The sequence below is a fragment of the Stegastes partitus genome, unplaced genomic scaffold, assembly GCF_000690725.1.
Source record: "Stegastes partitus isolate 25-593 unplaced genomic scaffold, Stegastes_partitus-1.0.2 Scaffold2, whole genome shotgun sequence".
NCBI classification, from domain to species: Eukaryota; Metazoa; Chordata; class Actinopteri; family Pomacentridae; genus Stegastes; species Stegastes partitus.
In genome coordinates, this window is record NW_007577733.1 from 435113 (window position 1) to 447162 (window position 12050).

The 12050-nt window shown below is 40.2% G+C and overlaps 2 protein-coding genes across 2 annotated transcripts in view; one reads left to right on the forward strand and one right to left on the reverse strand.

Moving 5' to 3' along the window:
• Positions 1–1454, reverse strand: part of slc9a6a (solute carrier family 9 member A6a) — a 15223-nt gene extending 13769 nt beyond the window's left edge. The window contains exon 1 of the mRNA XM_008275500.1: positions 899–1454. Coding sequence (XP_008273722.1) covers positions 899–1193 — 295 coding nt within the window. The 5' untranslated portion in view covers positions 1194–1454. The remainder of the gene's footprint in view (positions 1–898) is intronic.
• Positions 1455–2207: 753 nt separating this feature from the next.
• On the forward strand, positions 2208–11119 carry taf7 (TAF7 RNA polymerase II, TATA box binding protein (TBP)-associated factor). The gene is made up of 12 exons (XM_008275530.1): positions 2208–2387; positions 3245–3321; positions 3413–3491; positions 3962–4095; positions 4347–4467; positions 4614–4672; positions 5151–5223; positions 5986–6099; positions 6951–7145; positions 9572–9684; positions 10268–10327; positions 10714–11119. The coding sequence occupies exons 1-12, from the start codon at positions 2369–2371 to the stop codon at positions 10756–10758; spliced, it is 1089 nt and encodes a 362-aa protein (XP_008273752.1). The 5' UTR covers positions 2208–2368; the 3' UTR covers positions 10759–11119.
• Positions 11120–12050: the final 931 nt, after the last annotated feature.

The window sequence follows — 12050 nt, forward strand, 5'->3', positions numbered from 1 at the left end:
AAGCCCAGGATGCAGCAACAGTGTCCCCTCATCATATTGACTGGGAAAATGTTAAAATTGCTAATTCACAGAGAAAAACACTATAAGGGCTGCCTCACTGTAAGATCTAAAGTGTCTCCAAAACTTAAAGCTTTCTGTGTGGTAGGTTCTGGCCTGAAAACTGTTTTTGTAATAATGAAGGGGATTTTGAGAACGGGAGTACATAATCTACATCTGGTGAGTCAGACTTCACAAACAAGAAAACAGATTCTGGAGAAAAATAATGACACGAAAAGCCCCATGTCACAGGATTGGTTTGTTACGTATCAAACCACAGATGTCTGAATCCGTGTTTTTGAGGCGGTTATCAGTACACTGCAGATTCATGATAAAAATGCTCAGCCATTGCAGTTACTACCTATTTCTGTCATACAATGTCTTTCAGCACATTAAAAAACAACAATAACAAATGGGTATGTTAACAAGGTGAAAAACACCACAGGGGGTCTTTAAGACTTTTCAAGATTTTCTGCCCATTAGGTGCAGAAAGGAATGATGTTGGTGTCATCAGATCTAAATGACTTTACATTCAAGCACATTAATCGTTGGCCTTATCACACCACAGAAAAGGGAAGTGAAAATCTGAGCTGCCATTTTCATGCTACAGTAGTTCTCACCTGGGGCCAAAAATATTTAGCTGCAAGGAGTCATTTTCAGGGTACAGAGGAAGCGTTTACCTCAGCCTGCTGCCTCACAGCGTCACCCCGGACCTGCAGGCTGCCTACGTGGAGTAAATAAAACGCTACAGCTCGGGCTCAGGACTGGAAATGTGAAGCCCGATCATTTATAATCTAATCAGCGGCACAACGTGATAGCAACGGCTCTGATGACGTCTCTCGGTCACGCTGGAGCATCTCACCATAAATCATCGCCAGCCCGGTTTCGTGCAGGAACCTGAACCTGCGGTGCTTGAACAGCCAGATGGTGAGGATGGTGAGGGTGAGGAGCAGGATGAAGATGAGCAGATCCGCGCTGTCCTGCCGGTGGCTCTCCTCAGCCTTCTTCTCTGTAACGATGTTCTCCATGGCACTGTCCTGCCTCGTAGATGAAGTTGCTCGGCAGACACTGATGCACACAGACAGGCTCACCAGCAGCAGCAGCCACAGCGTCCTCGCCGCCCTCCGAGCACTGTTGACAGTCACTTTAAACACCATTTCGGCTTTTCGGGCGCTCAAACGCTGCAGCGTCGCTGGAGATAAAAACAAACTTTGTGCAAATATCCTCAAACTGAGGGGAGTAGACAGCAGAAAGACGACAGAGAAACCAACGCCGGCCCGGAACTGAAAAGTAATCTTTCCAGAAAGTCTAAAGCTGGATTTCGCTGTAAAAGCACCGCAGCATGGAGTTGCTGGTTAAAATCAGAAACAAATAACAAATAAATATTAGTGTAACTTAATATATCTACTTTGTACCATTTTAGTTGAGTAAAAATATAAATTTGGACGGTTTTCACTCAGTATCCACATAGCCGGTGATGCTAAAGGTTAACCACGGACTCTTATTGTGAAATCTATGATTTTCATCACTCTGAACCCGAAGTCAGCCCAACCGTCACGACATATTTATTTTCTGTTAAGAAAAAACAAACAAAAAAACAAAACTGCTATATCAAAAATTTGGCTCTTTTGCAAGATTGCAATTTATGTAAGAATAAAATGGATTTAATAATACATGTAAATACTCTTGTTTTCTTCTTTCTCATTTATGGTTTTGTTTTCCCTTCTTAGTTTTATTTTGCTGAAAAAAAGACAAAATACAAATATTTTTTTTTAAAAACCAGCGAACTATAATTTAAACAAGTTTGCTAGATAGGTGTTTTTACTGTCACTATTATGTTGGGTTTTTTTTTTATTGTCAAAACTCGTTATTGCAACAAGTCTCGCGGTACAAACAAAGAGCTCGAATAAATGTGATGTTCAAGTCTATAGGAAATGATACATTCCCAGTCGGTAAATTTAGTCTAAATCAGTGTTAGTCCCTTATTCGTCAAACCGAGTGCAAAGAGCTTCACATATACATTGCAAAGTTTTTGCTTTGTTCATATTATACATTCATGGGTTTTAATTTAACTATAAAGCATGCAATGAGTGAGTCGTATGTCCATGGTACTGAAAAGTGATAAAAGCAAAATTTCCGAGGATGACTCGAACGTAGCAAAAGCCCATACAGTCGTCATCGCGTTTTCTTTTCAGTCGTTGCTGTGCTTTGTGCGGCTAAGCGTTGTCGATTTTTAATCTCAAAGGTTACGTTTACTTGTGCCATTGTGGCTGTGATTTTTATCATTTAACTTTATTTATACGGCCGCACGGTCGATACTACAAAAGCCGACATGACATCAAAATTGAAAGGTACGTTTAAACCCCCTACGATTACTTTAGCATGTTATGCTAACGATAGCGGTCTGTTAGCACCCCGTCCTGTAACGTTAGTTTACCTTGTTGCCTCTGCTAGTACATTTATATTACAATGGTCTGATATAACAAGAGCACAAGAATTGCAAGCTGGGAACAACACATTTTTACACTTTACGTTTTGTAGCGGGTTTTATCCCTGTTGTGTGTAGCATCATACAAAAGTGACTACAATGCACTTTACCGTAATACTATTAGCTTACCGTTATCTTCACATAAACTGTGCAAAACAATTTCAGTTAGCTGTATTCACCTATTATTTGCTCAAACGTAAAGTTACACGTAATATCACTTGCTAATAGGTATAGTTCTTAGCACACTTACTTAGCTGGTACTGTTCACGCACTTGCATCTTGTCATCAAAACACAGTGGTCATTTATTTAGCCACACTAATATATATCCAACTAAATGTGTGTTAACCAGCGTTTTTTGAAATAATAATACTTTCAATACTAATGAGAGTTGTCATGATATCTTTTGCTGTCTTGCATATAGTGACTGACTGGAGAGAAGGTTTAGTTTCGCTCTTTACGCTCTTTTGTGTTCCAATAGTACAACAAACTTAATATGTACCAAGAACATGTGTGATGGACCTCTATTAGCTCCAAACAGGCCGAAAAACATATCAACTTTAATGTTAGGCAGAATCACGATAGACTGAGCTGTATAGTCACCTAAGTTAAACATCAGTCTGCTCCTAGTGGACTGTGTACATTGTAATTTCATAAATGCAGAGTAAGCAACAAGGAAAATATTTTACCTTTTTATTGATGGCAATGTGTTTTAATTCTAGTTGGGAAAGTCGGCTCCAAGAATAAGGAGGATGCTCCTTACGAGTTGGAGAGCCAGTTTATCCTGAGGCTTCCTTCGGTGAGACTGTTACACTTGATTATTTCAATGAAATTCAATTTGACCATTAGCTAAAAATGATGTGGATTCATATTTATTTTTTCTTTTACAGGAGTACGCCTCAACAGTGAGAAGAATTGCGCAGTCGAGCAGTATGAACATGAAAGACAGACTCACCATCGAGTTGCACCGTAAGCTGCTCTATCAGCAGTCACAGCACTGTTGTCAAGTGTGACCCCATTGTTCACGCACTGATTTAATTAGTCTTAAACAATGGTCTCAAATACTCTACATTGTTGTCTATTTACAGTGAAGTCCAGAATTTCTAACCTTGGGAGTATAGATATTTCTAAAGTAAAAACACTTTAGTTGTCAGAGTTTGTTATTAGGAATGCACTGATAGCTGCATGTAACTCTTTCTCAAATGATAAACTCTGACATTCTTTTAACTATAAATATTTAGCCAGTTGGAAATTGCAGTTTTGTGATTTTCAATATTTTTTTTCAGACTATATTACTAAGTACAACTGTCAGTTTGACAACATAATTGAAGACTCACTGTAGCGTGACTCCAGTGTCCTAATGGCAGTGGTTACTGGAATCTTATCCACAACATCCCTTTAATCAATATTTTGTGCCGTTTTTTTCTACTTGTTCTTAGCTGACGGTCGTCATGGCATAGTGAGAGTAGACCGTGTCCCTTTGGCCTGCAAGCTGGTGGATCTGCCTTGTATGATTGAGTCTCTCAAAACAGTGGACAAGAAGACGTTTTACAAGACTGCTGATGTCTGCCAGGTAAACCACTGCAGTAATCAGTAATCTTCATTGGCTAGAATATTGATTGTTCATTTTGGCAGGTAAAGCAGCACTGTGGCATTAAGGTACTTTAGGATATTAATTGTAAATAGGAGTACATTTTACATTTACAACGTTTTCATTAAAAATGTCTCTGCCTTTTTCTTATTTACGACACAGTTGTACAGCATTGTAGAGATTGTAAAGCACAATAATTTATTTACCATTAATTCTTCACATCCATGGTTTAGATGCTGGTATGTACACTAGATGGAGACCTTTACCCTCCTTTGGAGGAGCCAACTGGCACCGACCCCAAGAGCAAAAAGAAGGACAAAGACAAGGACAAGAAATTTGTTTGGAATCACGGCAGTAAGTAGATAAATATGTACACACAACAGCTTTTAGTGCTCTTTGTGCTGAAAACTTGACCCATCAGTTATTCGGGGAGCTCAGTCTGCCCTCCAAGGCTGATTGACTGATTTTGACTTCACTAATCCTATTGTTTTGGTCTTCAGTCACCTGCCCTCTGAAGAACACACGCAAGAGAAGATTTCGGAAGACTGCAAAAAAGAAGGTTTTTGACATTTTCATTCTCCCTCCAGTGCTCCCCTCCCATTTTTCTGCCATCTATTTAGCCTCCTGTTTGATGATCCATCTTATTCCCAGGCTATCTTCCAACAAGACATTTACATTTCATAAAACAGGAACTGTGGTGAAAGTGAAAACTAAGATTTACATATAAATAAAGCTTTTCCATCTTGGTTTGCCCCAAAGGCATGCAAAAAAAGCAATTTCACTATTGCTTTGATCAAAGTGAAAGCGAGTGAGCTTGAGCACTACACTTCTACTTTGTCTTCTGAATAAATCTTCCTGAAGGTGCCGAGCCGAGCCATATTGATTTGGCCCCTTCTGTTTTTAATCGCTAATGTGCTTCCTGGCAGGCGGCCAGCTGCTACCTTTGTGTGTGTGGGTGAGAGAGAGACTGAGGAAGAGGGCGAGAGAGATGCTGCTAACACTACAAGTAACCCGATCTCTCTCTCTCTCTCTTGCAGTACATTGAATCTCCTGATGTGGAAAAGGAAGTGAAGAGATTGCTGAGCACAGATGCTGAGGCTGTCAGTGTTCGTATCCTTTTAGAGACCTGCAAGTATTCTGCACATCCACCTTGAAAATCGCCAAAACTAGTACCACTGTACATAACCAAGCACAATAGTGGTGGTTATTCTGTTCACCCAGAAAAACACTACTGGTTCAGAAAAGAAATGCAATGTAATATAGATTTTACTGGGAATTATTTGTAATGTCACATCTAACTTTTAGCCATGACTTAAGTTTTCAAGATGCATCAAATTGTTTGTACTATTTTATTTTTTTTTAATTATTACTATTAACACATATAACAACATTCACATATCCAAATTACATTCAAAACGGGTTGAACCGAGGCCCAACCAGGTGTCCGCTTGGCTCACCTCTCTTGACTCTTTGTGCCCTTGTGCAAGAGATGCACTGTGGAAAGAAGCTATTAGTGCTCTAATGAAACTCTAAACTTGCCTGACAGAATAAGAGCACAGCAGGGCTTCTTTGAGTGGCTGCTTGCTGTGTGTTAATTGAGATGGACTGTTCATTATCATTGCTTAGTTGGTCACAGTGAAACTAGATTCTAATTATAGTTTTTATGCTTGTATACCACAGTAGATATATACATGACACACTAATGAATACTAAGACTCCTGTGGAGTATCATCTGGATTTTACCTTCAAAGTCTACTTCAAAGAAGAGTTTTTTTTTTTTTTTTTTAAAGAGGACAAGTCTTTGAGTGTTGGACCTTTGAAGGTTGAATTGAATCTACAGAAAGTTTGCTAGCCTTAACCCATGATGTTCAGGATGGGAAATTATAGCAGAGGATGAGTCTAAAGAAGCAGATCAACACGGTTCTCTGGCCAACCTGGACTCCTCACCTGGCACCTCAGGACACAAGATGGGCCATGGCTCCTCTGGTAAATACAGCTTTCTTAGTAAATCATGGGGAATAAGATGGGGTGCAGTGCTTCAGAGTGCGACCAGAAATCTGCAAAGTACGACTAAAGTTTTCATGGGTCGAGTTGGTGCACCTGACATTTAGCACGTTGTGTGCATCTTTGGGCTGGCAGCACACGTAGGTAAAATCACTTACATTAGAACACCTTCTTTCCCTTTTTTCAAACAAATTTTTGGTTGAACACTTATCTTGAGTTGCTGAGTGTGGCTAGAGGCTTCTCTGTGCTCAGCCAACTAGTAGCATCATCTGATGCATCAGAGACTTTCAGGGAAAATCAGTACATTGTAGAATCTACTACCAGTCTGCTTGTGAGATGTTTATGGTACATCATCTTCAGAAAAACAACCAGAGTTACACTTTTCCCCTCTAAACTGCATAAGTCTTTGCATGTACATTAGTTAAGTCGTGCCACGCGCCAGCTCAAGTAAATTCTCAGTCTGTGGAAATCACTGAGGTGTATTGAAACAGCTGATGTATGCGTTGCATTTATAATGTAGCTGAAGAAGAGCTACTGTTTTCAAACTTTATGTCCCAGATCATTCTTATGGCAAAGAACAGGTTAAATGTAGAAGACATTTATCTGCACTTTTTTTTTCTGTTTACAATCATTTACTTAATGTATTAAGAGCTTTGTGCTTGTTCAATCCGTCCTGGTTTAAGTCCTATCAGACCACAGCTCTAAAATATTCAGTTTGTCGGTAGACTGTAGCCTCAGTGACCTAGATCGAACCCAAGCAAGTGCTCTAAATCTTTGCCGTTTCCATCTTTGTGTCCATGTTAATAACACTAATGTGCTTTCCGCATGGCCAGCCCAGCGAGATGAACTCAGGGAGATCTTCAACGACATCAGCAGCTCCAGTGAGGATGAGGAGGATGAAGGAGACCGGCATGAGGACGAGGACCTGAATATCATGGATACAGAGGATGATCTGGTCCGACAGCTCCAAGACAAACTCAACGAGTCTGATTCTGCACAGCATGAAAGTGACCGAAACAACCAGATAGGTGAGAGGAGATCAACTTGTTTATACACATCCATAAGATAACTTTCCAGGTTTTAATTAACATTAATAATTATATGACAAGCTTGTTTAAATATGAAAAAAGCCTGGTTCGGTCTTCTCAAATGTGAAGATTGTTTTAGGGCAAAACAAAGTTGCTTTCAGCCTTCGGAACATGCAAATGCCATTTTCCACCATTGTCATTTTACAGAAAATAAACAATGAATCGATTACTTAAAAATAAATAATCATCACATTAATCAACATTATATCCGATTTGTTGTTGTCAAAAACACATTTAAAATTGTTACCAGACATTGGCAGTTTACATTCTAAAAATTTAGATGCAACATGCACATATGGATATGTGATGATAGGAGTTTTAGATGTATGTCCATGTGGTGGGAGGTACATGTTTATATACATCTGCTCCAAGGCTACTTTGACATTAATACGTTTACATTTTAAGAATGTTTTGAAACAGAAACAATCTCTGTCCAGATGAGCATTTGTGCATACTAACGTGCCTAAAATCACATGACCGTTCACGTACACTGGGTATGCAGGTGTCTGTATAAACATGAAGCAGGGGGTTGGTTGCTTCATTGCAGAAATCTAAGCGTGATGAATCGGGGAACAACATCTATTGACAGTTTAGAAAGTAAACAGGGTGTCATAACTTCTTAAAGTCTGAGTTTCTACCCTTACAAGGCTAGAATGCAACCCTGGAATTTTTAAACTAAACCAGGGTCAGCACCATTTGCAAAAGTCATTGTTTCAGGGATCCCAAAATGCTTGACTGGTGTAGACGCAACAGAAGTTGCATTTTACTTTCAAACTTATTAGCGTGGATGAAGCCAAAATTGAGCTTGAGCTCTTCTTTAGGCCGTGAGTGCGTATGTATGTGTGTGTGTGTGTATGTGTCTGTGTGTGTGCATATGCCGAGGTGAATGAATTAAGTGCCGCATAAGAATTATGCAATATTTCATGCTGTGCTTGCAATTTGCACCTTACAGTGAATGCTGATTCTCTCTGCCGACTTACACTGTATACCAACAGTCAGATCCCAGGAAGATTAGCTTATTGTCATGGCTTTCAGCTAATGGGGATCCTTTAAATAAACAAACACGTACTAGCAGGCGTTAATTTTTCATTCTTCGGGGTAACAGCGAAAAACTTGGACTTCACACAGTCCGATATCAAATTAAATCCAACTGCCCTCAGATACTTGTCAAAGCAGAGGCCAAAATAACCTCAGCCAGGTGTCTGGACTTATAATCAGAGCTGAGTTTTCTAGGTCAGACATCACACACACTCAAACAAATGGCCCTGCTTTCACATAAATACACATGCTGAGCTCTCGCCCACAGAGCTGCACACAATGCCAGCTCTCAACTCTCCTCCTCAACTAACCAGTCTGACAGGTGTTGTGGCTCAGCGTGCATCTCAGACAGCTGTCCAGTCTGACAGCACAATCCCTCCTTATCTACATACATAGAGCTGTCAGTCAGCAACACGACTGGTCAGCTCCACTGTAGCATCCCAGCAGAGCCTTTTGCAATATGTCGGAGTCAGGCTGTGCATGTCTCTGGCAGCTGTGCAAAGCTGTAATAAATGAGTCCGCAGGGACTCCTCCCCGCTTGATTTTGCATATTACAAGGCTATATAAAAGAACTGAGAGCCAGTGGGAGGGAACACTGAATGGGTGGTTGATAGCTGAAGATGGTGGAGCCACAGGTTGTTGTGAGATACTACCAGTTGGGCTGAATTTAATGAGAACTCTGTGTGGAGTCCTGAGCAGACTGATTTAGTTGTGCCTTTTAGATCTTCGTCCTGCTGACACATGTCCTTGTAAATGGACTGATCGTTCCTATTAACTGTAATTTATCAAAATTAAATTGAGGCATCCTTATGGCTCCTGTTGTGTCACCATGGTGTTGTACTTGGGGTCAGCTGAAGTGCTTTTTCTTTTCTTTTGGGCCGATACCAATTATTAGTAATCGGGGAGACTGAGAACTGATATTTGGAAGCAACATACATTTGCAGCAAAAATTAACACCATCACCACATAAAACTTAACTGAAATGACTGTTTTTCATTCAGACAAAAGAGAGCGTTTCAGTTGTGACTACAGTTACAAAGAGGTGACTGCATCAGAGCTAAAATAGAAATTTGAATTTCAGTTTATTGCGTTGGTGATCAGGTAGAAAGTAATACTGCTGAATATTGGATTCTATAATTGGCCAAGCACATAATTGGTCAACCCCTCCTTCTTTAGTGTAGCGTTGCTGTCAAATTATGTCTCATCATCATCTCTCTCCAAGCTTTTCTGTCCAGTCTTCACTGCACAAGGAAACATAATTGACATAAATGTTTTCTGAGTGTTCTTATGTCATTCCTAACACGTGAACCTCCTGCTGTTTCCTGCAGTTATGGAATATCAGGTGCAGATCAACAACGTTAAGGCAAAGCTTCAGGAAACCCGCGCCCGAAAGAAACAGCAGGAGGAGCTCATCATGAAAGTGGAAAACCAGGCCCTCAAAGTAAGCGTTGAGCACACACACTTTTTCACACTGTCAGTTAGAAACTAGGTGTGCATGTACAGAAACATAAACAAGAACATGCAGATGAGCTCGGAGGCAAAAGTGATGTGAAAATCTGAAAAACAGCTGATTACACACATTGTTGGTGGCAATATTTTGTTTTGTTTCTTTTTTTTTTTGTATTTTAAAACTTTAAATATTACATCTCTCCTGCCAGCCATTTACTGTATAAGCATTGGTGTGGACCAGAAATGGCATGAACATTCGTTCTTCTGCCCAGCACTCTTTAGTGGAGATTTTACAAGGAGGGAAACATGAGCAGACATGGCCCTTTTTACGTTGCCATTTAGAGCTCTCATTGCCCGGTGTTTTGGGACCGTCAAAGCCCCATCTCTAGTCGTTATTATCACAGTCGCAAGGAAAAGGTCAGCTGTCTCTGACTGGCATTCCAAGTGGCCTTTCTGTCAGACGGGAGATAGTGACACGAGAAGCCCAGGCAGACACACATTTAAAGCCATCACAATTTAATGAGCCTCAGCATGTCGACTAGGAACAAATCTTGTTTGTCTCTCTCCTCTCACAGAACCGCTTCCAAGCCTTGTTGGATGAGATTATTCAGCAGGAGGAGCGAGAAATGGAGCAGGTAAGAACCTTTCTTGTAAAAAGCTAAGAATCAGTGCTTGCTGTGAGCTTCCTGCAGCTTTCAGCACTTTGCATGAACTTACCTCGCATGAATGTCAAATGCAATGTTGCAGATCGCTTTGTGCCTTCTGTTCTCTTTAAGCCCAACAGGTTTCATGCCTAATAGCTCAAATAGTTCAAATCCAATCAAGTGAAATTTAATTTGTCAGCAGTCTTTTTTGCAACGATGGCATAGTGGCCACCCACTGTCTTGGGTCGTTGTTTGTATTGACAAATGAAGGCTGCAAATTAATGTGAATAGACATGTTAATCATCATCCACTTACCCTCCAATTACACCCTGGGGCTGTTGGGCATCAATCACGCCTTCTATTTTCTGCTCCAACAGCTGGCCTCCCTGCAGGAGCAGCTGGACTCACTGATAGAGAAGTGACCACCAGGGGGCAGTCTCACGTCATCTTCAGCCACGCATCACCGAGACCAAGAGAACAGCCTTCATCCAGGGAGGAGGGAGTCTTTATTAGAGGACTTCCTGTGCCGTTTTTATATGTTTCACCTACAGCAGTGCACACACCTTCCTTCAGTACCTACAGTTCATATTTTTTTTATTAAGCTGAGAAAAGTTATTATTAGCTACTGTGTGATTCAACTGTCGGGTTTGCTTCTATCTGTTTTGCTTTTCTTTTTCCTGCTATAGCTAAATCTCAGCCCTCTTATACTCACATTTTTGTGTATTTCATTACTTGTTTGAAAAGAGAATTACAGAACTGTCAAAGCATTTGACACTCACCCAATTGTGTTTGTGCATCTTTTTACATATTCTTCTGGTGGAACAAGTTCTTCACTTAGTTAAGATACAACTGACAGTATATAGCAGTTTGTGTCTTTGTTACTACTTTGTAGTTTAATCAATGTTCTGTTCACTGAACTAAGTGAATCTAAAGCAGTGATTCTCAAGCAGTGGTAATGGAACCCCAGGATCCACATAACCTGCAAGTATGTGAAGAGATTACCTCTACTTTCAAAACAGAAATTAGAATTTAATTAAAGCATTGAGTGCACCTAAACATGTTTGAGCAGTTAGTAGAAGAAATAGATAAGCAGTAGAAATAGACAGTCAAAACTAACACATGAATAATTGCAGTCGGTACGTAATGATGAAAGAGTGAATACATGGTTGAAATAGCTACAGTTTTAGAAAACAGTTGCCACTGATTGCTAAACATAAAGGATCAACAGTTGAAACAACTGAAAGCTGGAGGTACTGGATAGGTGCTAAATATATAGCTTAAACTGATTAAGTAGCTCTGACCAAACTGACCTAAATATTGACAGTTCAGCTGGTTAAAAAAAACAAACACTAACACAGTGACTTTTATATAATTACATGTTAAATAAGATGCTTTTTAAAATGAGTTAAACTGAGCGTGTTTTGATCATGAGAGGTGTTGATGAAGGGGCTCTTGAGTCCGTCTGACAGGTCTGTGGGGGGTACGTCAGATGAAAAAGGTTGGGAACCACTGATCTGAACCATGGGAGGACACGTTGCTTCCTATCAGGTCATCAAAATTGTGCTTTCCTTATTCAACTTGTATTGACATTTTCAGGCAAAAAAAAAGGTTGATGGGGCGTCATTATACTTGAGCAAGAAAGGGGTCTCAGTGATGTGTTATGGAAGTTTTAACATGAAAATCTGTTGTGTGCTTTTGGTTTCCATCCATCCAT